This window comes from Malaclemys terrapin, chromosome 1 (genome assembly GCF_027887155.1).
Source record: "Malaclemys terrapin pileata isolate rMalTer1 chromosome 1, rMalTer1.hap1, whole genome shotgun sequence".
Taxonomy (NCBI): domain Eukaryota; kingdom Metazoa; phylum Chordata; order Testudines; family Emydidae; genus Malaclemys; species Malaclemys terrapin.
In genome coordinates this window covers 11,786,069-11,812,699 of record NC_071505.1, presented here as the reverse complement: position 1 = coordinate 11,812,699, position 26,631 = coordinate 11,786,069, and the positions used below count along the sequence as shown (strand labels likewise).

The window sequence follows — 26,631 nt, the reverse complement described above, 5'->3', positions numbered from 1 at the left end:
AATGGGCAGCTTTGTCAATTTAATCTGACCAAGTTTTTGTTACCGTTGAACTCCTTTCATTAAAATATATATTTGAGACTATAACAAATCTTTAATAGTTCAGACTCCTTTGTGTATACATTCTATTGCTCTAAAGTAAATTAAGAACAGAAATAAGCAGAAAACATAAAAAATAGTTATGTATTTATTAGGCCATGTAATGTGTGAAGAATGGTCAACATCTTTTTTGTCTGCATTTTACTCTTTGTTAAAATCTTTGGGGCAATAGGGCCAAAATGTCCCAGATTTACAGAGGAAGAGGTGTCAATGCACACAGACTAAGGCCTGGTCCACACTAACACCCCACTTCGAACTAAGATATGCAACTTCAGCTACGTGAATAACGTAGCTGAAGTCGAAGTACCTTAGTTCGAACTTACCGCAGGTCCAGACGCGGCAGGCAGGCTCCCCCGTCGATGCCGCGTACTCCTCTCGCCAAGCAGGAGTACCGGTGTCGACAGCGAGCACTTCCGGGATTGATTTATCGCGTCTAGACAAGACGCGATAAATCGATCCCAGAAGATCGACTGCTTACCGCCGGACCCGGAGGTAAGTATAGACCTACCCTAAAGAATCCATGAAACGTATTCTGTGTATGTTGCAGTGGCCTGAAAGTCAGATAAATCAATATGGACAGGTAGAACAAAACCGTGACCATCATCAAGTCCTTCATGACGCAGGGGACTGGACTAGATGACCTCTCTAGGTGCCTTCCAGTCTGATGATTCTATGAGGGAAGTTAATTCTCCAGAATGTCTGGACTCTAAACTGAGAAGCTACGTTTGCCAACTTTCGCAAGATTTATTGCTCAAAACCTAGAAAGAAGACAACAGACTATAATCTCTTGCAATGGCAGGGGGTGGACTCCCAAGATCAGGCATTTATGCTGACTATGTACTTGCTGCAAAGCTGGGCACATTTAAAGCTAGTCAGTGTAGACAAGGAGAAGAGCAAAATTGTGTGTGTGTGTGTGTGTGTGTGTATATATATATATATATAAAAAAAATCAAGATTAGGCTGCAACCTGATCTACATCAATTAGCAAAACTGGGGTGGGTAGAAAGTGGCTTTAATGGAGTAGTGCCCTGCATTTCTATGATTCTATAGACTTTCCTAAGTCAATAGGAGCTGTGAGTGCTCATCCCTTTGAAAATCAGGCTCTAGTGACTAAAATAAAACACTCAAAATGAGGCCACTTTTGAACATTTAGGCCATAATGACTATGTTTTGAAAAAAAATATTACTGTGCTTGATCAATGGGGAAAACAAGTTTGGTGTCTTGCTAAGAGAGAAACTTGTGGCCATACTGTACAATTGGGATGGTTAGTAGGAAGGAACCTGAGGCTTATTTAGAAATATTTTTTGCCTTCAGAAGAACAACTAGAGCTTGGATAGGTAAGTAATGATTAAATCCATAATTCAAGCTAACACTGCTTATCATTATAGCTTATATCTACCAATTTTTCCAGCAGGCTGTGGAATTTTACTAACTCCAAAAAAAAAAAAAAACAGTTCAATTTTATAAAACTGAATTTAGAGCTCACAAGAAAGCTGTTGGATTGATAGTCCTACAATCAGAAGTCTATTCATCTATGGAACAAATGTGCAGCAATGACTATATAAGCTTCCTTACACAGTGCTGTAAATCTGTCTAAACTCTGACCTAGAGGACTCACCTTTATCAGTGAAGGGCAGCTGGTCAATGTTGGAACCCTGGTAGCTCAAGTCAGATGTAAATTGATCTCAGACAATCCCAAGTTTCAGTTTTGCAAAACTGAATTCAACAAACATTTGGCAAATCTAAAACTACAGAGGCTCTGTCCGGTACTGTTGGACAAACCCAGAAATTTACACCATACCCTGTTTTGACTTTGGTGACTTGTCATAAAATAAAGCCAGGTTATCTATTAGCATTTTTCCATTAAATTTTCCTAGAAAGCAAAATTTTGTAATGAGAAAGTGTGGGAGCAAATGTAAATAATTTCTTACATGTAACATGTTAATACCATCTAAACAGCTTACTTTGTCATGTTTGTGTTTTTCTTTTTCTTTGTCTTTCTTTTCTTTCTCCTTTCTCTCCTTTTCCTTCTCCTTCTTTTCCTTTTCTTTGTCCTTCTCCCTTTCCTTCTTTTTCTTCTTCTCTTTTTTGTCTTTCTTCTTCTCTTTAGGCTTCTCTTTTTCCTCAAACAGTTTTTCAGGAAGCATTGTGGACAAGGAAGTCAACATGGTAGGTAGTCTCATGGCGGTAGGAGTGCTAAACAAAGGCAAAGGCATTTCTTTGGGAGGCAACACAAGAGGTGCTGAGGGACCCTTTATCTTATCTTCCTTACCTTTATCTTTAATTTTCTCTTTGTCTTTCTTATCTTTATCTTTCTTGCCTTTTTCTTTATCTTTCTTCTTATCTTTATGCTTCTCTCTCTCTTTTTTGGTATTGCCATCTTTCAACTTCATTTTTGTATCAACATCATCAAAGTCCTTCATTTTGAACTTATAGGAATCGAGGTCATCATCTTTGAGTAGGTCTTTCCATTGAAACTTTGCTTCCTTGGTTCCAATGTCTTTATCCTTCTCCTTGTTTTTATCCTTATCTTTGCTTTTGTCTTTATTTTTCTCTTTGTCTTTTTGTTTTTCTTTCTTTTTCATTTTTGTCTTCAGCTCTTTTTTCAGCTTCTTTTTCACTTCTACTGATGATGCCAGCTTGGTTTTCTCCTCATAGACTTTGAGCAGAGGTTCCGGTGTTGGTGGTGAAGCAGAAGGAGAGGAGAAATAAGGAAAGTTTGGAGGCGGATTAGAAGGTGACCCCATCTTTGCTTTTCGAATGACTTCATCAATTGAGTCATCCATTGTCCATGAAATGTCTGAGCTTGAAGTCCCACCCGAGGGAGGCATTGGGGTGGCTCCTACCTTATTTAGACTGTTAGCAGAAACAGAAGCTTTAGGAGTTGGAGTCTCTGAAACAGAAAGTCTTTTAGGGCTGGTAAAAATTTCCCCCTCTGATTCTGAACCAGAGGAAAACTCAAATGGATCAGGTTCTCGTTCTGCACATGCACGAGCAATCACAGCATCAATTGAATCATCAATGGTCTTGTCCATCACTGCCACTTTCTTAGATGGATTTTCACTATTTTGTTTCCCAGGCTCAGGTGGTGTTTGCCCTTGTTTTACTTGGATGTTCTCTTTTCCCATCTTTTCACTTAACGCAGCCAAAGGGGTTCTACTTGGGGTTTCAAGCTTGACTGCCACTTGGGAAACATGAGCAGGAACCTTTGGACTTTTTGGACTTTTTGGACTCTTGGCACGACCTGGTGATTTCTTCTCTTTGGATCCAGTTTTTGGTGAACGTATGGGACTTCCAATAACTACTGGTGCTGGAGTGGCTTTAGGCAATTTAGTCTTCTGTCCTGGAGAACCAGTTTTGGCCTTTGTTTTAGGTGCAAATGGTTTTGATTCTAATGTTTTAGGAGCTGGCATTTGTGATTTTGCAATGGGAGCCAACATTGGTGGTTCTGGTGAAGGAGGGGCTAAATCTGTACTATCTTGAACATGAACTGGAGAAAGCATTGGTGGCACCTTTTGAGTGTTTATTGAACTGAGAGGTTCACGTGGCTCCAATGCTCCATCAATGATGTCCCCTTTAGTGATAGCTAGTTTTGGTCGTTTCATAGCAGGCATTTCCTCTGCTTCAGGACTTTCTAAGGGTCTCTTGCTCAAGAAGTTTTCATCATTAACTGTTTCATCCTCTTCCATCTCTCCTTCCTCTTCCAGGGGAACCTGCATGGCTTCTGCTGATGTACCTCCATCAGTGGGTACCTGTTCCTCTTCCTCCTCTGTTATAAGAAATAAAAAAAAAGTTACTGGGATACTTTAAAAATATGTTATACAGGAACAAATAAATTATTGGAAATGAATAAGCATCAAAACAGCATTCAAACTGTATTTGGCTCAATGTTATCATCATCTGCTACCTGTTCAGTGACCTCATGAAGCGAGCAAAGCAATTACATTTAGTGACTGGTAGACATCTGTCTGCAATACAAAATCCATCTTCACAACCGACACTAACTCGAACCATTGTTGGAAGCCTCAAACCAAGGATCAAATGGACTTGAAGGTATGTCTCACCCATAAAGAAAGACCCTCCAGAACAGGTTTGAGGCACATTGACAGGGCAGTGAAGGGAATTTCCCCTGCTGCTGTATTTTGCTTCATCTGTTCTATGAATAGGACTTGGTCAATTTGTCAGGCCTTTGGACATTTAATGAGTGCTAAAAGCTCACCCAAAAATATAGCTACCATTTCACAAGTGAAATGATACTGGTATCATTGAATGATATTGCATCCAAACATTTTGTATACCATAAGAAGAAAGTTCTCAATCACATATTAGTCTCTCTCACCCTCTCGGAATCTCACTCTAACCCACTGGAGTTGCTTGGGTTACAAACACACACAAGCACCTGGCTGATTCGTTATAAAAAAACAAACGTGGAGGGGAATAGTAACAAAGTTTTCTATTATAATAAAACAAATCACAAAGTGTACATCCAATTAAATAAAATCCAGTACATTTTAAATGTATGCCTTATTTGTATGCCCACAGATTTTTGATTGTCAGTTAACTTATAAGAGTAATATATGATTTTCTTTCATACTTTCAGAGAAACTATTTGTACACTTCTTGTTCACCATGAATACAGCTCCCAACATGAGACCTTTTGTCCACTTAAACATACTTTCTCCATGTTTTTCTTGCAACAGCATAGCCTAATGGTTAAAACAGAGGATTACGCTCTACCCATACTATTTGTTGTTCTTCCAGTAAGGGTTTGTGTATATGGGGAAATGTTACCAGCATAACTATACTGATATGATTATACTGCTACAATTATACCAGTATAACACGCCATGTGGACACTCTTAAATAAATACATTTTCCCCATGTACACAAGTACTAAGTCACGTAACCTCCATGCCTCAGTTTACCCACCTGCAAGGATGGCACAACATTTATCTTTTCTTACAGAGATGTGGTGAGGTTTATATGGAAGGTGTTTTAAGACTCTTGGATGAAGGACACAGTACAATAGGGGGACCGGATAGCAAGTGTACAAAATCGGGATGGGGGGGCAATATAAGAAAAAGTCCCCAAAATCGGGACTCTCCCTATAAAATCGGTACCGTACAGTACAAATTGTTTATTGTGGTGAAGTATAAAAAAAGCTGCCCTTTTTAAGTGAGCAGGCTGTCTTTTTAATAAATATTTAAAAACTGAAATAAAATGCTGAAATGGTTTAAAGCCATTTAATAACATGCTCTTTAAAAAAAAACAAAAAAAAAAACCTTTTGGAAGAGTTTATTTTCAGGTTTTCTGAGCTGATGTTTCTTTACTGTAATGTGTCAATGCCCTGATTTAGGAGAGTTGAGTCAAGAGTCCTGGACTGAAGCTTGAATCTTGCCAGCATCGCTAATTAAGTAAAATAAGCTGGCAATTCTGGCTTTTGCCAGGGCCCAGAGGATTTACAGCAGCCAGCCCAGAGTGGAAACTTTGCTTGAGTATAAAGCCTTCCATGAAAAACAGAAAGTGCTAGGGAGTTAGGTTTGCTTGGCTGGGCATTCACATCCTATTTTTTAAATATTAGAAGGGAAAACTGACAGATCACTGTTGACTGAGTCTACACCGGCTACAAATAGATCTAACTGATGGTTTATGTTTCAGGATCATCAAATCAGTTTCAATCTCTGTCTGCCTTGCTGTATGAATAAGCTCTGCCCTTATGTTCCAAACTGGCATGAGATGAAGGAGGAATAAATATTAGATCGTTATACAGCATTGATGGCAACCACGCTGTGGGGTGCTGGGTCTATTTCCTCCCAACCCCATTATGCATGGGTCCCCATCAGCCGTTTATTTTTGTTTTAAATACCCTAAGTAAAAAGAAAACAAGATGAAGTTCAACAGCAACATTGCACTTTAAAGTCAAAACTATCTACTTATCAAGGTTACAAGAGTGAAAACACAACACAGCCAAATCCAAAATGATATGAGAGGCAAGGAATATTATCATTCTCCTTTTAGGGTGGACATAAAATGTTTTATATGGATAAAATGAGGTATGTGGAGGTATATTTTGCATTAATTAAAAACAAGAAAAAAAGCTGCAGCAACCAACATTGCTCATAGTCTGAAAAGGGTTTTGAAAGATATTTACATTTACTAGGAAAACTAAACATTCCCGCGCCAAAGATTTCCACTCGGTGTCCCAATTAAACAGCTGATATAGAATGCCCTAACAGAGAATAGTGGAATATTTTACACTGACAGAACTTCTTTCATCCCAGGCACCTCTCACATTATATCCATACAGCACCATGGAACTATAACAGCTTCTGGAGTTAAGGGGAATAGCTATGCTGCACATGGTTCTGCATAACAGTTTAGGGAATGGAGGCAGGAATTTTGTACAATGACAAAGAGCAAACCCCTACTCCGACATTAAGTCCACACGCAGTCAAAGGAGCTTCCGTTTTTGAAATCCTGTCTGGAAAGCCAATAAATGGAACTCAGATGGAGATGAAGGTCTGAGACAACCTACCCATCTTATGGTCTTCTTTAGCATCCATCACAGCAGTACCTAAGCATTTCCAACCTTCTACATATTGAATTTGAGTCCTTCAGTCCATCACATCAGATATCTGGGGTCTAGTTCCAGCTTTCTATGTGACCTTGGGTGACTCACTTAACCCCTTGGCACTTTTGTTGCCTTATCTGTAAAATAGGGTGATGATATTTTATCGTCACTGGGGTTTGAGTGACATCTCAATAAATGAGGTTTGGGAAGTGCAAAGACTATTAAAGCTCAGTCTGTAAAAGCAAGACTAGAACGGAGAGCCTCTTGGCTCCTCGCCTCATGCACATTGTTGTAAACCACAAAGCCAACTTCATAACAGAGCAACCCACCAGCCTTTTTATAAGAACTGTGATTCCCTGGAAAATTGTATGGGCAAGTTCATAGTCCCCTGAATTGTTCTGGAGGTTCATACACATTTAACTAATGACTCAGGCTGGTTGGGAATTTTTCTGACAAAACGTTTCTCATTGGAAAATACTGGTTTGTTGGAACAATCTTTTTGTGGAAATGGCCAGTTTCAACAAAACTTGTCAGGAAGGTTTCTCAGGTACAGTGTGGAATTTCTGGTTAGAACCAAACAGAGAGAGAATGATCCCCACCCCAGAACAGCCAATAGCCAAATGTTTATGGCCATCGCCTGGGATGTGAGAGGTCCAGATTCAAGTCCCTGCTCTGCTTGATTTGGAGTACACGTTTGAACCTGGGTCTCCCACATCAATGCCTTAACTACTGAGCTACTGGCTATTCTGGGATGGGTCAGTCTCTCTTTTTGTGTACATTTTAAAAAGCTCTTGTTTTTGTTCCACCACGGAATAAAAACGTATGTCAAAACCTCAACTTTTCTTTTGTAAAACGGAAGCATGGTTTTCCAGTCAGCCCTACTATTGACACACACAGTGCTCTTTGGACATGCTCAGGTGGCAATTTGGAAACACCCATATTTCAGTCAAATAAACCCCAAATTTCACTTGGAACAAGGCCATGTAATGATCCTCCATGAGGGCTATTTTCCTGCCAATTGGCAGCTTTCAGACCTGAGCCATTTTACTGTGGCCTGGTTGGAAAATAAGACGCGATTTTTTAATAGAGAAAGTCTGATCTCTCAACTCTCCTCTCACTCAAAAACTACTGGACCATTTTCCTTCAAACAAATTCATATTGGGGCAAAGACCAAAGTATGGAAAAATGTCACTCTGAAAAGGTAATTTGCTTGACAATATTATAAGTATTTGAAAATGTGGAGGGATGGATTATAATGCAACTATTTTTCACCCTTAGCTATATCAGTCTCTACCAGGCACCATTCAGTGTGCAATCCTTTGTAAACTGAACTGCTTTTAACTCTCTTTCACTGTGATCTCTCCCTATCTCCAACCACCTTATGAACGGTACTACTCCTGAGTCAGCATCTACAGGTCAAATGGATATCACCTCAGCCATCTGCCCTAATAACTCTCTCCTGCACTGAAAGGAGACTAGAGCTGTTTGGGAGGTTTTTCAAGATTACAGATATTTTTGTAAGTCAAGAGAGTGCTGAATCAATATTAATACACACATTACTAAGGCTATACTGAGAAATTGTTTATTACACTAGCTGTTCACCTCTATAGTATCTTGGTTCAAATGTAGTTTAGTACTCTCAGTCTGACCGTGAATGTGAATTTCTCCACCACCCAAGTCAAACAATCAGACAGCAGTCAGCCGTGAAGTCCACTATCAGGCCAGCAATTCTGAATGTAGTGTATTAGAAGACAGATGAGGGAAGCTTGTGCACTGCCTGATCCTACCTAATGTGGTCAGTCTCTCACATTCCTGAAAGGAAGGATGGATTATCTTTAGGTTAAGGAACGAGCCTGGAAGCCAGGGGATCTGAACTCTATTTTGGCTCTGCCACAGAACTGCTCTCTGACCTTGGGCAAGTCACCATCTCTATGTACCTTGGTTTCCCCATCTGTAAAATAAGGATAATTTCACCTACTTCCCAGTCATGTTGTAAGGCTCAGCTTAAATGTATTATTTGAGACCCTTGGATAGAAGGTACTAGAGAAGCGTCAGTACAAGCAGTAAGAATGTCAACATTTTTAAATGGTGGTCTCATTTACTGAATGTTGGAATTTTTTATTTAAGTTTTAAATCAGCAAAAAGATTAAAGCTGCTGAACCTTATTTAACAAAAGCATTTAAAGAGGCACAACGTTTTTTCCCTGGTGCACCATGTTTCTGTACAGCAACGTGGACTGTTAGGGTATGTCTACAGAGCAGCTGGGGGGAATGCTTCCCAGCACGGGTAGACAGACATGCATTAGCTCAGCTCAAGCTAAAAAGAGCAGCCTGGCTGGTGGCTTGGGGTAGTTGCCCACGTACAAACCCTCCCGACCCCCTCTGGCAGGTAGCTTGTGCTGCTGCAGCCACACTGGTATTTTTAGCACTTAGCTTGAGCAGAGCTAGCATGGGTCTGTTTCCCTCTCAGCTGCGGTGTTGACCTACTCTTAAAGCCAAGTGGTTACTGAATACATAACTTGGTAATTTGGCTGTGGGTCAGTAGTAGGACAGCAGCTCTCAGCATTTCTAGGATGAGTTTCCAAGTTCATGGTGATGTTAGGACTATTTGTTCTTAAAAGTTGTCACACAGGCACAGTAGCACCGAAACGGTCTTAATTTCGGAGACAGGGCTAGTGAAAGGGCTAGTTGCATTCCTCTTTCAGCAACCTCTGCCTGCCTAATACCGAGAAGGCTGAGTTTTATTCTTTCAGGTGAAGGTAAGATGAAAAGGTGGCAGGCAGCTATCAAATGGGGAGGCAGGAGATTGAGGGAAGAATGCGCTGAACTCCGGAATTAAGAGGTATGCATCAGCCTACATTCATACTTTAAGTAGGGAAAATAATGACATGCATATACAATTACCGTACTTTTGGACATAACCAGCTATTATACTTAGGAGCTCCAGAGCTCAGAGCTCAAGCTCACAACTTGAAGGCAGGAGAGTCTAGTGGACATACCACTGGACCAGGACACAAGACTCTGTTCAGTTCCTGGCTCAGTTACTTACTATGTGACAGTGGGTAAGTCACTTAACCTATCCTGTGTCTCAGTTCCCTTTTATCAAATGGAGAATCAAACATCATTCAATTATTGTGAGATGCTCATACAGTGTGGTGAAAAAAGCCAAATAAGTACCTATGTAGAACAGACGAAGTCCCTCAGCTGAGAGCCGTAGCAGAGTCATATCATCTGAAATTGGCACAGAGGTGGACAGACAATACACACTGAACAGAACATACCAACAATGCTTTTACTATTATGAACAAAACCAAACTGATGCAATGTTACTGTTAAGATATTAAATGCAAAAAGGCCAGGCGGCTAGTTTCCACATAAACTAACACCACTTATTTGCATGAATTTAATATTTTGTCTTATTGTATTTAGTGATAGCTTTAACCTCCCAAATACACCATACTAGCTATAATACCAGACCCAATAAGATAAATTATTAAAATATGTTAAAGAGATCAGACAGTTTCTATGAGATCGGTAAGTGCTTGTCGTTTTTATATTTAAAATCTTTACCCACATTTTAGCAGAGTTTGCACTCTTTTCTTTTCTAAAAGAGTGCAAAGATGCCAAATAAAGGCACATTTATTTTACATAGTGGACTGTTCGCTGGGGGTATTTCCCACTGTGGGGAGCACCCAAATGTTGAGATTGCAAATGTCAGAGTTTGGCAATAAGGCTGGCAGACTTGTTGCGCTCCTTTCGCTCCTTCCTTCAAGGGGCTATATAGGAGGATCAGCTGGCTGTGTGCAGAGAGAGTCTCAAGGTTGAAGAAGCATGCAGCTCTATTCAGAGTTACACTTTGATTAGTAAGGTAGACAGCAGACCCTACATGTCTGGTATGCTATTTTCACTTGTACATTTCTTAATTTTAAGTGAATTTAGTATTCATGAATGGAGATAATTTAGCAGACCTGAAACAGAAATACTATCTATTTCCTAATCATTTTCCTCTCTCCTGACAAAGCACACATTCCTCACTGAGGACCAGATACAGGTCAAGATTTAAATTTTATATTCTGAACCAAGAGCAAAAAGAAGCTGGCAATTTTTCCTAACACGTGAAAAACGTTTTTTCATGCCCTGACTCAACAATGGCTGAACAATTTTCTTCAAACTCAAAAACACACACACGCACCTATTGCCCGAGATAAAGCATGAGATTAAGCCAAAAGATAATTTTGGAGAAAAGTTTTAAGCTATTGAAGACAAGGACTTAGAATGAATCATAACTATAACATCCCAGCCACTATATTATCTAAATCAAAGTACTAGACTTTTGATAAAAGTTGAATGTTGTTTTCTTATGGCACAATAACTTTTCTCTCTAACTTGTAATAACTATGGCACTTTCCCAAAGTAACTAGAAAATGTGCTTGTACTCACTAAGAGAAATTGACAGAAGAGTAGCAAAATAGTATCCTGACTTCCTAAAGGCATATTAAATTTAAACCTCCCTCACCAAGATTCTTACTGTGCAATATGAACTTAAAATGATGCCACGTTTACTCCTGTGAATTTTGTACATTTCAGTACTTATCAAAAGTACCAAGTGACCAGAATTAGAGACCGAAGCCAACAATTTATCTACAAAACGGATACAGTGTTGGTAGACTTCTCTCACACCACACCACTAGTGTTCCTCAATCTCTCATTCCCGGGACCACCTTTGGGGGCAGTGAAGAAGGGAAGTTTGTTTCCTTGAGACTTTGAGCTGAACCTGCCAGTAAGTTCATTCCACCTGTGATAACAGTTGTTATAATGTAGACATATGTACATTGGACTGAAACGACACCAGTATATACAGAAATCAAGATTTTTCGAGAGTGGCTAGTGATCCTGGGTGCCTACCTTAAACGGACCTGATTTTCAGAGAGCAGGTGCTCAACACTTTCTGTAAATCAGCCCTTGTTTGAGGTGTATCAGTTAAATAACCAAAAAATTGGGGCATCCAAAATCAATAGTCACATTTGAAAATCTTGGCTCAAATGTTTAGATGTTAACTTTCTGTCACTAGTATTAATCTGGGCTGGACTGGATGCTGTTCAATAGAGGTGACAGGCTTCACATTCCCATAGTACTCAAGCTGTCAAAGCACTTCCAGGTGGTCTAAGGAGCCCCTTCTGTCACAGTGGTGAAACATCCATCAGTCTTCAAATATTGATGCTAACTGTAACCCAGTCCATGACTTATGAATTTCCAGACCAATTAAGATAAAAACCAGCATCACTTTTCACCCTACATGCCTTCTTTGTGTTCTCTGTCAGTTCTCTATATGTTTCTTTGGTATAAACGGAAGGAATAGATTTTTGTTGGTAAACGTCAATTTTACTGTACAGACAAACCAATTCCATCAATAATAATTGAAATTTACAGATAGGCAAAGTAAGAAAAATGCTGCTTGAGAACTTATTGGAATTCCATTTAAGGATATTTACTTTGTATATTTTGACATGTGAAGTTGACAATTTGTGTTTTAACCATTATACAGATGTAACTTTCTGAATGTCAATGTCTACTGTCATTAAATAATTATTTTCTGACTCCTCTCAATTTCTCACAACTGTGAAAATTTAAATTAACAAAAGTTGAAAAAAATGCTTAAAATAAACATTGATATATGGCGAAATTATTTAAAAAAAACTGAATCCGCCAAGCCTAGGAATAAAGTCATACACAATCATATTTGTGGAGACCAAAGCAGGAGTAGCAGCAAATACACAGTAAACCAGAAATAAACTGCAACGGCAAAGAGCTTAGAGCATTGGGAGCTTCCAGCTGTAAATATAATATGTGCACGTAGTTTTTTTGAATGCCCACTAGTGGTGGTTCTAATTATAAATATTTCACACAACAGGAAATGTTTGTCAGACTACATTACCCAGACTTCTTAAATGACACACCCAATTTCCTGGTAAGGAGTGAAAAACAAAGTATGGCAGATTGTTATCAGTGAAGTTCACAATCTCTATCTAACCTTACAAAAGAAACATCCTACATTTGTGCAATATACTCCAGGCAAAAATATGAGAATCTGTACTAAAAACTAAAAAGGTCCCAGAGAGGAAAGAATTTACTTTTACTTTGCCCCCATAACGTAGGCCTTATATACACATACTATATATGTAATATTAATCAGGCCCATAGCTGCTATGGATTGGAAGGGAAAGGAGTCATAAAAAGATGTCTATCTTAAGTGACCCACAGAATGAAAAGCTTGGCAACAGTCTCTGTATAGACAACACGATATTGTACTAGATTCTTTATTTATTTATTTTTTTTTTTGGTCTGTTTGGCATCATTCCAAATAATTTTTGATAACGTTTCTTCCCTGCGATAGCCAAGCTACAGTGTACTCTGAAAGTCCCCTTGTTTGGAGGCAATTACTAAAATACACAGCATTGGAGCCAAAGGCCTCAGCGACAAATGACAAATACAAACAGATTTTGCATGCTTTTTATAATAGCTTAATTCCCTCACTACATTGTCCTACCTCTGCTCCAATAGACAGACACTCTGCACACAACTCAGTACGGTATAAGCACATGGGTGTACATTTTCTTTCTTTAAAAGGACATATTTGACTTTTTAAAAATGAAATTATTAGCAAAGACAAGGTAATTAGGCAATGACAATTCAGACAGTACAACCAATCAATAACAGAGTACATTAGCAGGACTGACAGAGGTGTGAAGCTGGTGTGTTATAAATGGCTATATACTGACCTGTAAAAATGCAGTGTTTCCTTAACATTCTGCACAATAAAAAACTAAAATGCTATATAAGCAAGCCAACCTGAAATGACACCTAGTATTATAAATGGCCTAATCTATATGTTAATACTGTTGTATCACATAACTGCAGCAAGAGTAAGATAACAATATGACTTTGGGGTTTCTATGGCTACATCCTGGGCTAACGTGCCTGAAAGGCCTTGCTGCTGACACCACACAAGCTTTCTGAGTGCTTCTCTTTGGTTATTTATGATATGATTTATGATAACGACAACATCTCCTATTTTCTCCCCTCGTCAGATACAATAAATTGCCATCGTTAATCACCGCTCTTGGTTAAGCTATGATTACAATAGTATAATAGGGCCTAGCTATGGTAATATTGTGTATTAAGGCATGTTTTTTTTCCCCTTTAAAGAAATATGCACAAGTAGATCTCTTTAGACAATGTCAATATCTGGAGTATTTTAATAATCTTCCTGTAAGTATTGCTGGAAGAGAATTCTATTACATCTAAGATTCTGTACTGTTCCTCTCGCAAAGATCAAATTTATGATCTAAAGACTTGAAACCCACAGAGTATTATTTGTGTCTTACAATTCTCAAAAGTAATACCAGGGTTTTATATGTATTTTTCTTGACAAAGTGAAGCATATGGTCAACCTTTTCACCTACATTTCTAATCTTATTGGATAAACTTTTAAAATGAGGAATAAGTATCACAGATCTTACTAAAAACAAATACACTGAATTCATACACATATTTTTAAAGAGCTTTTTACATAAAATTCCCTTACATAGCTCTATGCCATTATAGCTGAAAATACAATATTTTATGTCCGACTCTTATTTACTAACCAGTATTAAGGATATCCATTAATTAGTATTATAATATTTCATATGCAAACTACTTATCCTTGCTAGCCCAGGCATTCAGGTACTCTGAATATTGAAGAGACAAACTATTATTGAATATTGGAGTAGAGCTAAGAAGCCGTCAGGATCAGGGCTCGATTGTGTTAGACACTATACAAATGCATGCAAAGTCTGTCCCAAAGACTTTACAACCTGTTTAGACAAACAGAGGGTAGGAGAGATGATACAGTCCACGGCATGCACTTATTACATTAATGAACATATTTGAAAGTGTTTTCTTTATTTTGCTATTATAAATATTTGAAGTAAGAGTCAGCTATGCCGAATCTGTCCTTCAACCTAGGCATCATTATTTAGCTGATTTCTTATAGGTGCTGTGGCAGATATGGGTCTTAAGGACAGATCTGAAGAAGGAGATGCTGGCAGCATTGTCATGATCATAAGAACAGCCATACCGGGTCAGATCAATAGTCCATCTAGACCAGTATATTGTCTCTGACAGTGGCAAGTACCAGAAGCTTTAGAGGAAATGAACAGACAGATTAATTTATTGAGTGATCCATCCCGTTGTCCAGTCCCAGCTTCTGGCAGTTGGAGGTTAAGGGACACCCAGACCATGGGGTTGTGTCCCCGACCATCTTGGCTAATAGCCATCTTGGCTAATAGCCATTGATGAACCTGCCCTCCATGTACTTATCTAATTGTTTTTTTAAACCAGTTATACTTTTGGCCTCACAACATCCCATGGCAATGAGTTCTACATGTTGACTGTGTATTGTGTGAAGAAATATTTCCTTTTGCTTATTTTGCCTATGTTTCAAAATGCTGCTGTCAGCACCAATGGCAAAGTGCTACAAGAGCATGGGGCGACCATGCTGAGTAATAATTCTACGGGCCATTTCTTGCTTGAGTAGCAAAATACAGCGTATTCTAAGATGAACTATCCCAGCCTTTTTAATCTCTCCTCATATAGAAGCTGTTCCATACCTCTAATCATTTTTGTTGCCCTTCTCTATGCCTTTTTCAATTCGAATACTTTTTTCTTTTTTTGAAGAGGCAACCAGAACTGCACACAGTATTCAAGGTGTGGACATACCAGGGATTTATATAGTGGAATTATGATATTTTCTGTTTCATTATCTATCCCTTTCCTAATGGTTCCTAACTTTGTTAGCTTTTTTGACTGCCCTGCACACTGAAGAGATGTTTTCAGAGAACTAGCCACAATAATTCCAAGATCTCTTCCGTGAGTAGTAACAGTTAATTTAGACCCCATTACTTTGCATGTATAGTTGGGATTATGTTTTTCAATGTGCATTATTTTGCACTTATCAACATTGAATTTCATCTGCCATTTTGTCACCTCTGCACATTGAATCAGAAGAAGGTATTCAAAGCTCTGTTAGATAATTAAAGCAACAGTTAGACCTGCACTTCACTTACCCTGAGAGATTATAAATAAAACACCGCAATACACTGAACAGTTTCTTTTCGACCTAGACCTTAATGTATTGTAAAAAGTCGAGCATATCAACTCTTCAGTGTGAGATGGAAAGAAGTATCCTTATCACCGTCAAAAATTTTGGCTTGGGTTCAACAATTCTCACTTTCAAGTTAATCATCTATATGTCCTTCTCCCTGTTGTTTGTTACCCTCACTTGCTGTGTCACATGGAAAACTAGAAGGAAGTTGTTTGAGGGCAAGGACAACATCTTTATTTGTTCTTTAAAGCACTTAGCTCACTTTTGGGCACTGGAAGAAACAAGGAAGTCTACATGCCTAGAGACATCACCAATCCTCCAGGATTGTCCTGGACTCCCCAGGAATTAAAATTAATTTTTAATTAAAGATTATGTCATGTGATGAAACCTCCAGGAATACGTCCAGCCAAAATTGGCAACACTAGTCTCTCCATCAGACAAGCAAATGAAACAATGAATAAGGTGGTATTGCCCAAACAGATCGCAAGCACACTTCATAAAACCTAGAAAGTCAGACAGGGGAGATTATTTTTAATATATGAATTGAATGAGACACAAAAATCAAGGACTTGATCCTCAGCTAGTGAAAACTGGCAAAGCTCCATTGACTGTATGGACTGAGACAAGTGAAGCTTCGGTGCCTTTTCAGATTGCCACAGATGGAGACAAGTCATGGAAATTTCAAAAACGGTTTCCATTGGCCAGAAATTCTCATTTCATTCTCTCTTATAAAGCAAGCAAACAAGTCATTATTTTCCCCAGAGGGAAAGCAGCCTTTTATCTAAACCATATCCAGCAGGGTTTATTGTGTACTCCAGTTGTTGGCAATAGGTACATTGAGTAGTTTCTTTAAAGACATCAGCAGCCCATCAACAACACTTAGGGATTTTTTGTGTGCCATCCAAGGCAATGTCCTTAATCAGCCAATTGTCAACACAGAATTAGACATGCAACTCCAGTTTGTGACTACAATTCAATAGCCACCGGTATTTTGTGTATACATGTAGATGATACACACCACAGAAGTCAGTATTCTGCACCAAAAGTGATGTGTTCCTACTATGAATATGAAAACTCTTTCCTTCACTGGGATGTATCCGAAGAAGCAATATGTCCCCATGAACAAAAGCAATCTTTTTGATCTGGCATAGAAGGAAATAATTGGTGATAAAGGTTTAATAAAGCTTGACAGGTCTTAAAATTAAATTGGCCTGTTTTAGGATGGGAATCCCCTTCTCAGCACTTTCAAATGGGACTTGGCCGACTAAGCAGAAGAAAAACTTCAATAAAGGAAAGGGTTTATTTCAGAAGGTTTTTTTTAAAGCTACAAATCCTATTAGCACTTCTCTCCCTGTCTTTTGGTCTGCCCTATGCCTTCCTCCCTTCTCTCTAACCCTTCCCTGCAAAGTGCCTGTAGGAAAACAATCAGGCAGTGATTGCCGCCTATACATCTACACAGTAGCACTTCTCAGGCAGCACTCAACAGCCATTTGAAACTGGATAGGATAGCCCTACTCTAAGTCAGTTTCAAAATGCTGCTGTCAGCACCACTGGCAAAGTGCTACAAGAGCATGGGGCGATCATGCTGAGTAATAATTCTGCGGGCAGTTTCTCACTTGAGTGAGTAGCAAAATACAGGAGGGCCTGGGAAAATTTAAACCACATCCAATTTAAAACCTCTGCTTCTTATGTTGACCTTATAATTTTTCAGAGATGTCTACTACAATCTACTGCTTCTATTTCCAGGACCTCATGGATCACAGCAACACCCTCAAATAAATCTCACTTCCAAGTGAGTTCAAAGGCTGAAAATCGAGCAATCAGTGCAGTCTGTTAGACACACTCGGAGCCGTAGAGCTGTTACCAAGCGCAAAAAGGTGAAAGGCCTTTGCAAGCCCACTGTTTTAGTAGCTATATTCACAAAACTATGCAAATAAAAAATTCTTATACTGCTGCAGCTACCGTAACACCTTTTTACCTCACAATTAAGCTAACCATCAAACAGTGGAGTAACTGGAGAAAACAGACTCAAAGATGTGGGAATCCTACCAATGCCAGGAGAGAGAAGGGGTGACAGCTGTCCAAAGCAGGGTGCTATGAAGACACATAACATAAGGCTACTGCATAAATGTTGTGTAATGAAGTAAAAACAAATTTTTAATATAGTGTCTTTTGGCCATGTACCTGGGAACACAGATCCACAGAAATTAATTATCTCTGTGAAAGTCATAGAATCATAGAATATCAGGGTTGGAAGGGACCTCAGGAGATCATCTAGTCCAAGCCCCTGCTCAAAGCAGGACCAATTCCCAACTAAATCATCCCAGCCAGGGCTTTGTCAAGCCTGACCTTAAAAACCTCTAAGGAAGGAGATTCCACCACTTCCCTAAGTAACCAATTCCAGTGCTTCACCACCCTCCTAGTGAAAAAGTTTTTCCTAATATCCAACCTAAAACTCCCGCACTGCAACTTGAGACCATTATTCCTTGTTCTGTCATCTGGTACCACTGAGAACAGTCTAGATCCAGTCTAGGCTCACATATATAAGTTTCAATCTATCCTCTCATTCCAGAACCATGAAAATCCACACACCTAGGTGAACAACAGCAACTGCTGCAAGTCTCTCATAAACAATGCGTGAGGTTGCACTTTCTACTCAACTCACTCTTGCACATGTAGCACTCAACAGTCACTTTTAGTCAGCCGTCTTCATTTCTGATGCAGTGGTTGCCCCCAGTGTGCAGAATGACCTTGACAAAATTCTGAAAAAAATCTCAGGACCTGGGGCTCTAAAGCTGTTTTAGAATTAGGTTTGAATAATTGTCCCACAATATGAGTTTCTTGATTAATTGCTTAAGATAAGGTCTCCTTTCCCTTGCTGGCCTCCAGTGGCTCCCCCTACTTCCCATAATCACTTTTGTCTCGTTCTTCTGTACATTGGGAACTGCTAAGAGAAAAATCAGAGATACACCAATTCCATTACTTGAGGATTAGCCAAGAGATAACCCTATGTATTCCATTACTGCCCATTATTTGAGTAATTATTCAATCAGTTTAGTCCATGTGAAAGATGCACTAATTGTTTCTAAGGCTTGCTCAAGCTGTATGTCAAACTAAATTAAGTTAGTTATGTCCTTTAACAACAAAACTATGTTCAGATTGCAAAAGAAAGATGAGAAGTTACTTGCATTGAATTCTGTTTGTTTGTTTGTTTGTTTGTTTTTAAACTAATTAGGCTGCTAAAGTTCTGGCTGCATGACGAGAACAGTGGGGATCTATTCTGACCAGGTTTCTACTCAAACCAATCAGATTGTGAGCATAACGTAGACAGAAAATTGGCAGAATGTGGCCTTTGCCATCTAAATTATACAAAATTGGTATTCAGCCACCAGGCTTTTTGGCAGCAAATCAGAACACACATCCAGTGTGCAGTGGAAGGAGGGATAGGGAGAGGAAAAAACAAACAAACAAACAAAAATACTAACAAGCAGCAGGTTTAACCTAAACAAGAAACTTGCACACATTTATAAAACACAAAAGTTAGACTGTTCTGTGCTCCAAATTAATGCTGCATTATCTTCTAGTAAAAGAGCTTTCTTTTCTTAAACACACAGGAACATCCAGAAAAATGGGAAAATAATAAATTGATTAGTAAATAATTTACCTTCACTGAGTAATTAAGTAAATCTGACTTATGGCCCAGTCTTTTTTAAAAATCCTCCTCCACCATCCAGAGATTTCAGATCCCGACATAATCTTCTATTGTCTTGGCGCTGAGTACCATTTACTGACTGTGTCAGAGAGATTCTGCTCTGATTGAAGTCAATGAGAACGTTGGGTCAAAGACCTCAATGGAAGCAGTACTGGTTCTTGTTTGTAGCCAGAGTTTATTTCCCTCTTGATGCGCAAGAATTTTCTTAACTCACAGGTACGTTGTGCACACAAATAACAGCCCTATATTTTCAAAACCCCCATAACTCTGACTGCTTCACTAGAATGCATATAATGCCTTGAATCAGCAGTTTAAGGCATTGTTTTCTCATAATAATCAGTGCTGTTGTTGTAGACAGAAACAACCACGGGCTTTTCTGGTACCCCAATGGGTAGGATGGATATTCTAACAGTTTTGAGAACAAGTTAACATAATTTTGCAATTTAAACCATGTTAAATTGTTTTCTAAACTCGCTGAAATTTTTGCTAATGCAGATTTCACACTGGCTTCTAGAAACCCAGTTTTTGTTTGTTTGTATACTGCATGAATGAGGGATTTATCTATGGGAGAGCGCATGAACTATTGGTATTCTCAGGATTCGGTTAGGATGAAGAGTGAATCTTCTCAGGCGTAGCAAGGAAGAGCCTTCCAAGTTAGGATTAAAGCCATTGGTAGGGAAGCTTGTGTTTTAATGGATCAACTGTCGCAGAGAACACTCAGCCAAACTCCTTTGCTGCCTTACAATTTGTTTATGAACAGGACTTGAAATTCATTGGGGAGGGGATTATCCTCCCGTGGTGGCACGTAATTTTTAAGAACACCCACCCTATTTACCTAGTTACATGCCAAATAGTATGCAGCCTTTTGACCCAAATCCTATTAGCAACAATCTGTCATTACTTCCTTTACCCCAAAATGAACTATATTCTGGGATGTGTCTCAGAGAAATAAATTACTATGCAGGAGAGAAAATGTATTCACAATCTCTTCCACAATTCAGATTGTAAATTCCTGGGGCAGGGACCTGAGTTGTGTTTGTTAAAAAGCTGTGTGCTGCACTGAGAGACCCACGTGATTAAAAAACCACAAACGTAAATGTCTATGATTTTCTTTCCCATTCCTTTGTTTCTTCCTCTTGTTCTGACTCCTGACATTTTTGCTCACCTTTATATTTACTTATTTCTTTTGTTTATTCCCCTCTCTGTGTATCTCTTCTTCTGAAAGGCTTACAAGCTGGTGCCAGGTTCCTGTCCCCTCCCTGCACTTCATTCTTAGGTCTCTCCCCTGCTAGGATTTAGCAGGAAATGTAGAATATTTTAGAGACAATAACATTTCTTCTTATTCAGGCTGCTGTTGAGGATATTTTGTGAGCTTCTGAACGAGGGCAAGAGTGGACAGGCAGAGAAGAGAAAAGAGTGTAGAGTAAAGGACAGGAAATATTGAACAAGGTCATGATGCACTGAATCTAAAAAAAGAATAAGGGAAAGAAGAGGAAACACAGAGAAGGAATGGTAAGTAAATATTAAGAGGGTGAGCAAAAGCTGGGAGAGGCAGATGAGAGGAAGAAAGAAGAAAAAATATGGAAAGCAAAAGAGACAGATCAGAGCCCTGCCACATTCAATGCACAAAGAGCAAACCCAATGAGGCAGGAGCCCTTACCTCTGAGTGAACACCTAGAGCAAGACAGTGGGTAAGATTGGGATATCTTTGCTTACATTGAATCTGAATCCTTCCCATACTGTCAAATGCTGCTTAGGGCACGAACCAGGCTCTGCCATCCCTATCTATGATGGGCTGCTCTTTCTACATTTCCTGCTATGTCCTCTATGTTAAGTCCTGTATTTTCCCTTTCTAAGGGCTTGTCTTCACTACGGTGGTAAGTCGACCTAAGTTACGCTACTCCAGCTATGTGAATAACGTAGCTGGAGTCGACGTAGCTTAGGTCGACTTATCCTGGTGTCTTTGCAGTGCTGTGTTGATGGGAGATGCTCTCCGGTTGACTTCCCTTTCTCTTCTCGGAGAGGTGGAGTACTGCAGTTGACCGGAGAACGCTCTGCCGTCGATTTAGTGGGTCTTCACTAGACCCACTAAATCGAGCTCGATTGCAGCAGTGTTGAACTTTCCATATTGAAGACAAACCCTAAATGCTGTGGGGCCGAGGGATTCCTTTGAACAACCCCTTTTACATGCTCCTCTAGCTGGCCAACAACACACCTGCCAAAGTGGACACTATGCCTTCATTCTTAACACACGTCCCAGATATTTCTGTCTTTTTTGGATAACTTTGGCGATAAGGAGTTGTTGAAATCTCTGATAAATCTTGGCATTTGTTATTAATTCATTCCATTTTGTACCTGGTGTTTTCCTGAGTCATTTGCTTTGCATGGCATTTAATCATCTGTTTGTGGATTTCCAGCTTTCACAGCTGGAAAGGTGTAAATAACATCTGACTTGAAGATTCGTAGTTTGGTCTTTATCTTGTAGATTTTTGATGACCAAATTTTACTTAAGCTAGTGAAAGCAGCTGATGCCTGCAATTTGTTATATTATTTCCTTCTGGAGATCCCCACTGGCTTACATGCTACTGCCAAAGCATGTGAACTGACTCAACTTTTGTATTCCTTTGCTTTCTAACGTAATGCTTGAGTTGGGAGTTGCTTACAACGAGTAGCACCTTATTCCACAAGTTGACCTCTTGACTTCAGTAGGGCTGCTTATCATGTAAGGTACTATTCAACAAGACCGCGGATATCATAATCTGGAGGAATGAGTTCTAGTTCCACCCAGTAAGCGTTCCACACAGAACTTCGTTTTCCATTCTTTTTATAAACCTTAGACAGCATTACCTTAGAAAGTATACATTTACTCTCCCTTTCCACTGCATGGTGGACTTTCCTCCTGTTCTCATTTACACATATATCTGTGTATACACTGATACAGTCCTCTCCCGTGTAGAAAACGGGACTGGTGGCTTCTTTCACCAGAAAGAGAAGAGCCTCCCCTATGTTGGTTCTTCTACAAACAACTCTGATAGGAGCTAACTTTTTCCCTCAGTAGCAGCAGCAGATCATCTCTGTACCCTGAACCTGATCCAACAGAGTTCACTTTTCAATTTACCTTCCAACTCTTTAGCTTTCTACTCCCTTCCACCATATTGCTCTGTTACAGAAAGGTGGAAAGAGAGGGACTTTCCTGAGCTGGAAGTTAGGGGAAGGAAGATACAGCAGGGAGCAGAACTTACTGACTTAGTGCGATGTCCCAGCTTCTCTCCAAGAGGACCTGCCACCAAGATGTGTGAGAAAGAGACCTCCCACCCCTTTCTCAAAGGCTCCTTGACCAATAAATTTAGATTCACACAGGTGTAAGTTGTGTTTAAATGGTTGACAAGTGTTCAGGAGGCAGTGGGTCCCCCCCCCCTTTTTTTTTAAACTGGTTCACCTATTCTTGGTTTCTGAGCTATGGAAACAAAGTATGAAAAAGGCTGTCAGGACATGTCGTCTGTGACTGCTGCAATTTTTATACAGTTTTAATTATGGTGAGAAGTAAAAGGGAACTAGGAAGAGGAAAGATGGGGGAAAATACGTTGTAGTAGGGTATTTGAGAAACCGTGTAAACAAATTACTGCCATTTTTAATGTGTAGCAGAGAACTTCAACACTCTTGCCTTTTATCTCTCATGCTGGTTCACATCACAGTAGCAAAAAATATAAATCATTAATTTTCTTCAACTTCCTCAATTACTATGGATAAGATGGTCATTAAAAAGCTGTATGTATGTAGAAGAATTACACACATTTTGCAAACGAAGAGCACCAAGATACCTTCATTCTTGCCCTGAAATAATATCCTCACCAAGCCATTATTTTGCCTAAGTTCCACTACCAAGAAGTACCAGAAGCAGATGTATCAGAACAGCATGAAGAATTTTTCTGACAAAACTCTCACCAGCACAAAGCATTTGCAGTCCTTCAATACACAGATTTCAAAGTAATTTGCAAAGGTGAACAAATACTGCCCCCATTTTACAGATGGTGAAATTGAGGCTCAGGAAAGGTAAATAACTTGACTGGGGGCACATAACAAATCAGTGGCAGAGCTAGAAATAAAATCCAGATTTCCTGACTCCCAACCCTATGCCCTGCCCACTGGCGCACACACTCATCTATTTATGTTTTGGCTAATAAGGTGTAGTTAGTTTACAAGCAAAGGTGCTATATATAGGGACTGCATCTTGCACAGGCAGGGGGAGAAGTAGATATAACAAGTCTTTCCCATTTGCCACTTCTGTGATTTGTAGGACTATGTGAAAAATCTAGCGTGGGGGGTATGAAAGCTCACCCACACTGTCGTCCTGCATTTCTCTTCCGTAGAAGTATATGTTTTTCCTGCCCAAGAGGAAGCCATAAGTAGGGTGTTTTTGTTTGTTTGTGGAGAGTGCACTTTAAGTCCTTTGATTTATAAGCTTCTTGAACAATTTCTTAGCCACTGAGTTATGTGTGATTTGGAAATGACCAGCACTCTCACTAGTACAGTTGGGTGAAGTACCACTTAGAGAGGTGTTTTCCTGAATTTTGCAATTCTTTTGCTGTAAGTTTTAATAGCTGTAACATCCAATTTTTGTGCCACCTCATTTTTTTTTTCTTGCTGAGGATTAGGAAGGAGAGAGGGAAGAATTATCTCTGGAGAACTATAAAAGATAGAATTGATTTTTGGTAAGAACTCTGTGGAAGTTCTTAATACCACCTTATCTTTGTGAATAGTACAGAACTGTTCCTCCGCTGAGCGAGAGCCTATCTCAGAAACTATCCTCACCAATGTTATCTCTATCAGAAAAGTAGCTTTGAGGGATGGAAAATAATATACATTCCTCATTGGTTCAAATGGAGTTGTGTCAAAACCTTGTAATACAGAGTTTAGGTTCCACATTGGGTAGTTCCATAACGTAGGTGGATTCAACAGGTTTGCTGCTGTGAGAAACTACCATGAAGCAGAGATTAATTGTTCCTATGTTGAGTTATGGAATTTAATCAATGCCACTTACACGTCAATGTACTGACACAAACCCAATGAAATGCCATCTTGCAAAACACCCAAAGCATGCAAAATCTTAGATGTTAACGTTTTTATTAACACACAAGTTTTTTAAAATGATCCAAATCCTGAAATAAAAATCCAGCATGTTGAATGATTCCTTGAAGGCAGCATACTGGTTTGTACTACTTATTCAGAGTAACTCTTTTCAACAGCCGTCAACCGCAAATTGTCCATTTGGGGTGGAAAACAAGTCCCTGGCTTATAAGGTTTTTCTTATATGACAGTCCCATTGAAATGTGTATCAACCTCTGAAAAGCGTCTTCTTGCCATTGTGGGGTTATTTGTATGACTAACACCTTCCTTTTTATTTTCAGGGTTACCTTGGCAACTAACAGAAGGAACATACAACAAAAATATCTTGCAGCTCCTCAATAAAGAATCTACTGCTTTTGCTGTGCCATCTCTCTGGAGAAAGAGAAGAAATTTTTGGTCATCTGTTGAGGCAAATAATTCTGTTCTTAGGACTTCCAGGATTTCTGCTATCTGATCGAATATTTAAACTGAGTCTGCATTCCCTCTGGTGTATTGACTAACAGCTTAGCCAGTCCACTTTGGCGTTCAATGAGCTCTTGTGTTCTGTGACAGAAGAAGCATGATTTTCTGTCCTGCTGAAAAGTGATACTTTTTCCTAGTGCTGAGATTTGAACCCCCTCTAACTAGTTCAAATAGGACACAGTTATGTTTTCACAATATCAGTAATATGCTCTTACCCAGATGTGCAAAAACTTACTGTACCTGGGCCAATACAGAAATAACAGTTAACACAGAATATAGCAGACAGACTCCTTAGCTGGAAAAAAATAAAGCTGAGTACACGGTACACCCATATAAGAGTCTTCTCTTCCTCAGATTCTGCTGTTTGGAATAGTCCTCCTATATCTCTGTGATCTTATTTCAGCTCTCCACTAGATACTAATGCCTGGGTCTGGCACTGACCTGCTCTGTGGCCTTTGACAAGTCACTTAGCCGTTGCACTTCAGTTTCACCATGTCAAAGGGGATAATGATTCTTATCTTTTTTTTTTTTTAAAGTGCTTTGAGATCTCAGTGTGAAAAGCACTGGGTGTTATTAATTATTGTGGTTAATTACCTGTCCAAAAGAAGGTATGCAAATGAAGTATGTATTATTAATTAATTCTCTTGTGTAGGACTTTAACACATTACTGTTCCATATGCCACAAATTTCTCAAAGGATCAGCACTGATGTCAATATATCCTGGAGAGCAGAGGTCTAAGAGGAAATTGGGGAAACAATTCAAAATGACTACAAATTGTTTCAACTTAATTTCTTCCGCAGATTTCCTGTATTTTTGTTTTGGTTATACTGCTTTATAGGTTTAAAAAATTATCATTAAACATTGGTTGCTAACGTCTTCTTTCATTGAAAGCTACAGGGCCCTGATTCTGTTCTCGGTATCAGTATCAGGTAAAACCTGTGAGAGCAGGTTTAGACGCTAAGCATCAAAATACATTTGAAACAAAATGAATAAAAAGTGGGAGAAAGAGGATGCTCAGAATTGATTTTTCTAACAAGGCATTTACAGGCACTCAAAACATGATCTCCACTTAAAACATAAAATAGTCATTGTGCTGATTTGTTACAGTACGACTTGCTAAAGTATTTGATTCCACATTATCTGAAACTAGGTAGTTATCCGAAGTCTCATCTTCTTAATGGAATGGAATGTACAAAAGCTGAGCATTCAGTTTAACACACGATATATTATCTATACAAATTGGTACTTATTCAACAGACAAACTTAAAAACCAAATTATGGTAGTCTACCAATTTGTTACTCTCTTCCAGAAAACACTATGTACAACTTGATAGCTTATAGAGCTTTTTAATTACTTTTTTTTTGGATTAACGTGTCTGTATTCATTACAGACTGTGAGGCCCTGTCTACATTGTGCCAAAAGCAAGTTAGAAAGCTCCTGTCTAAACAGAACTCTTGCTAGCTGGTCAGGGCTGGCCCACAACATTTTGGCACCTGAGGCGGGGAACTCAAATGAT

At 39.2% G+C, this 26,631-nt stretch overlaps 1 protein-coding gene across 1 annotated transcript in view; it reads right to left on the bottom strand.

Annotated features, from left to right (window-relative positions):
• The window catches only part of TAF3 (TATA-box binding protein associated factor 3), a 149,476-nt gene that overhangs the window by 27,040 nt on the left and 95,805 nt on the right, over positions 1 to 26,631 (bottom strand). The window contains exon 3 of the mRNA XM_054016262.1: positions 2,062 to 3,866. Within this exon, the coding sequence (XP_053872237.1) occupies positions 2,062 to 3,866 (1,805 nt within the window). The remainder of the gene's footprint in view (positions 1 to 2,061; positions 3,867 to 26,631) is intronic.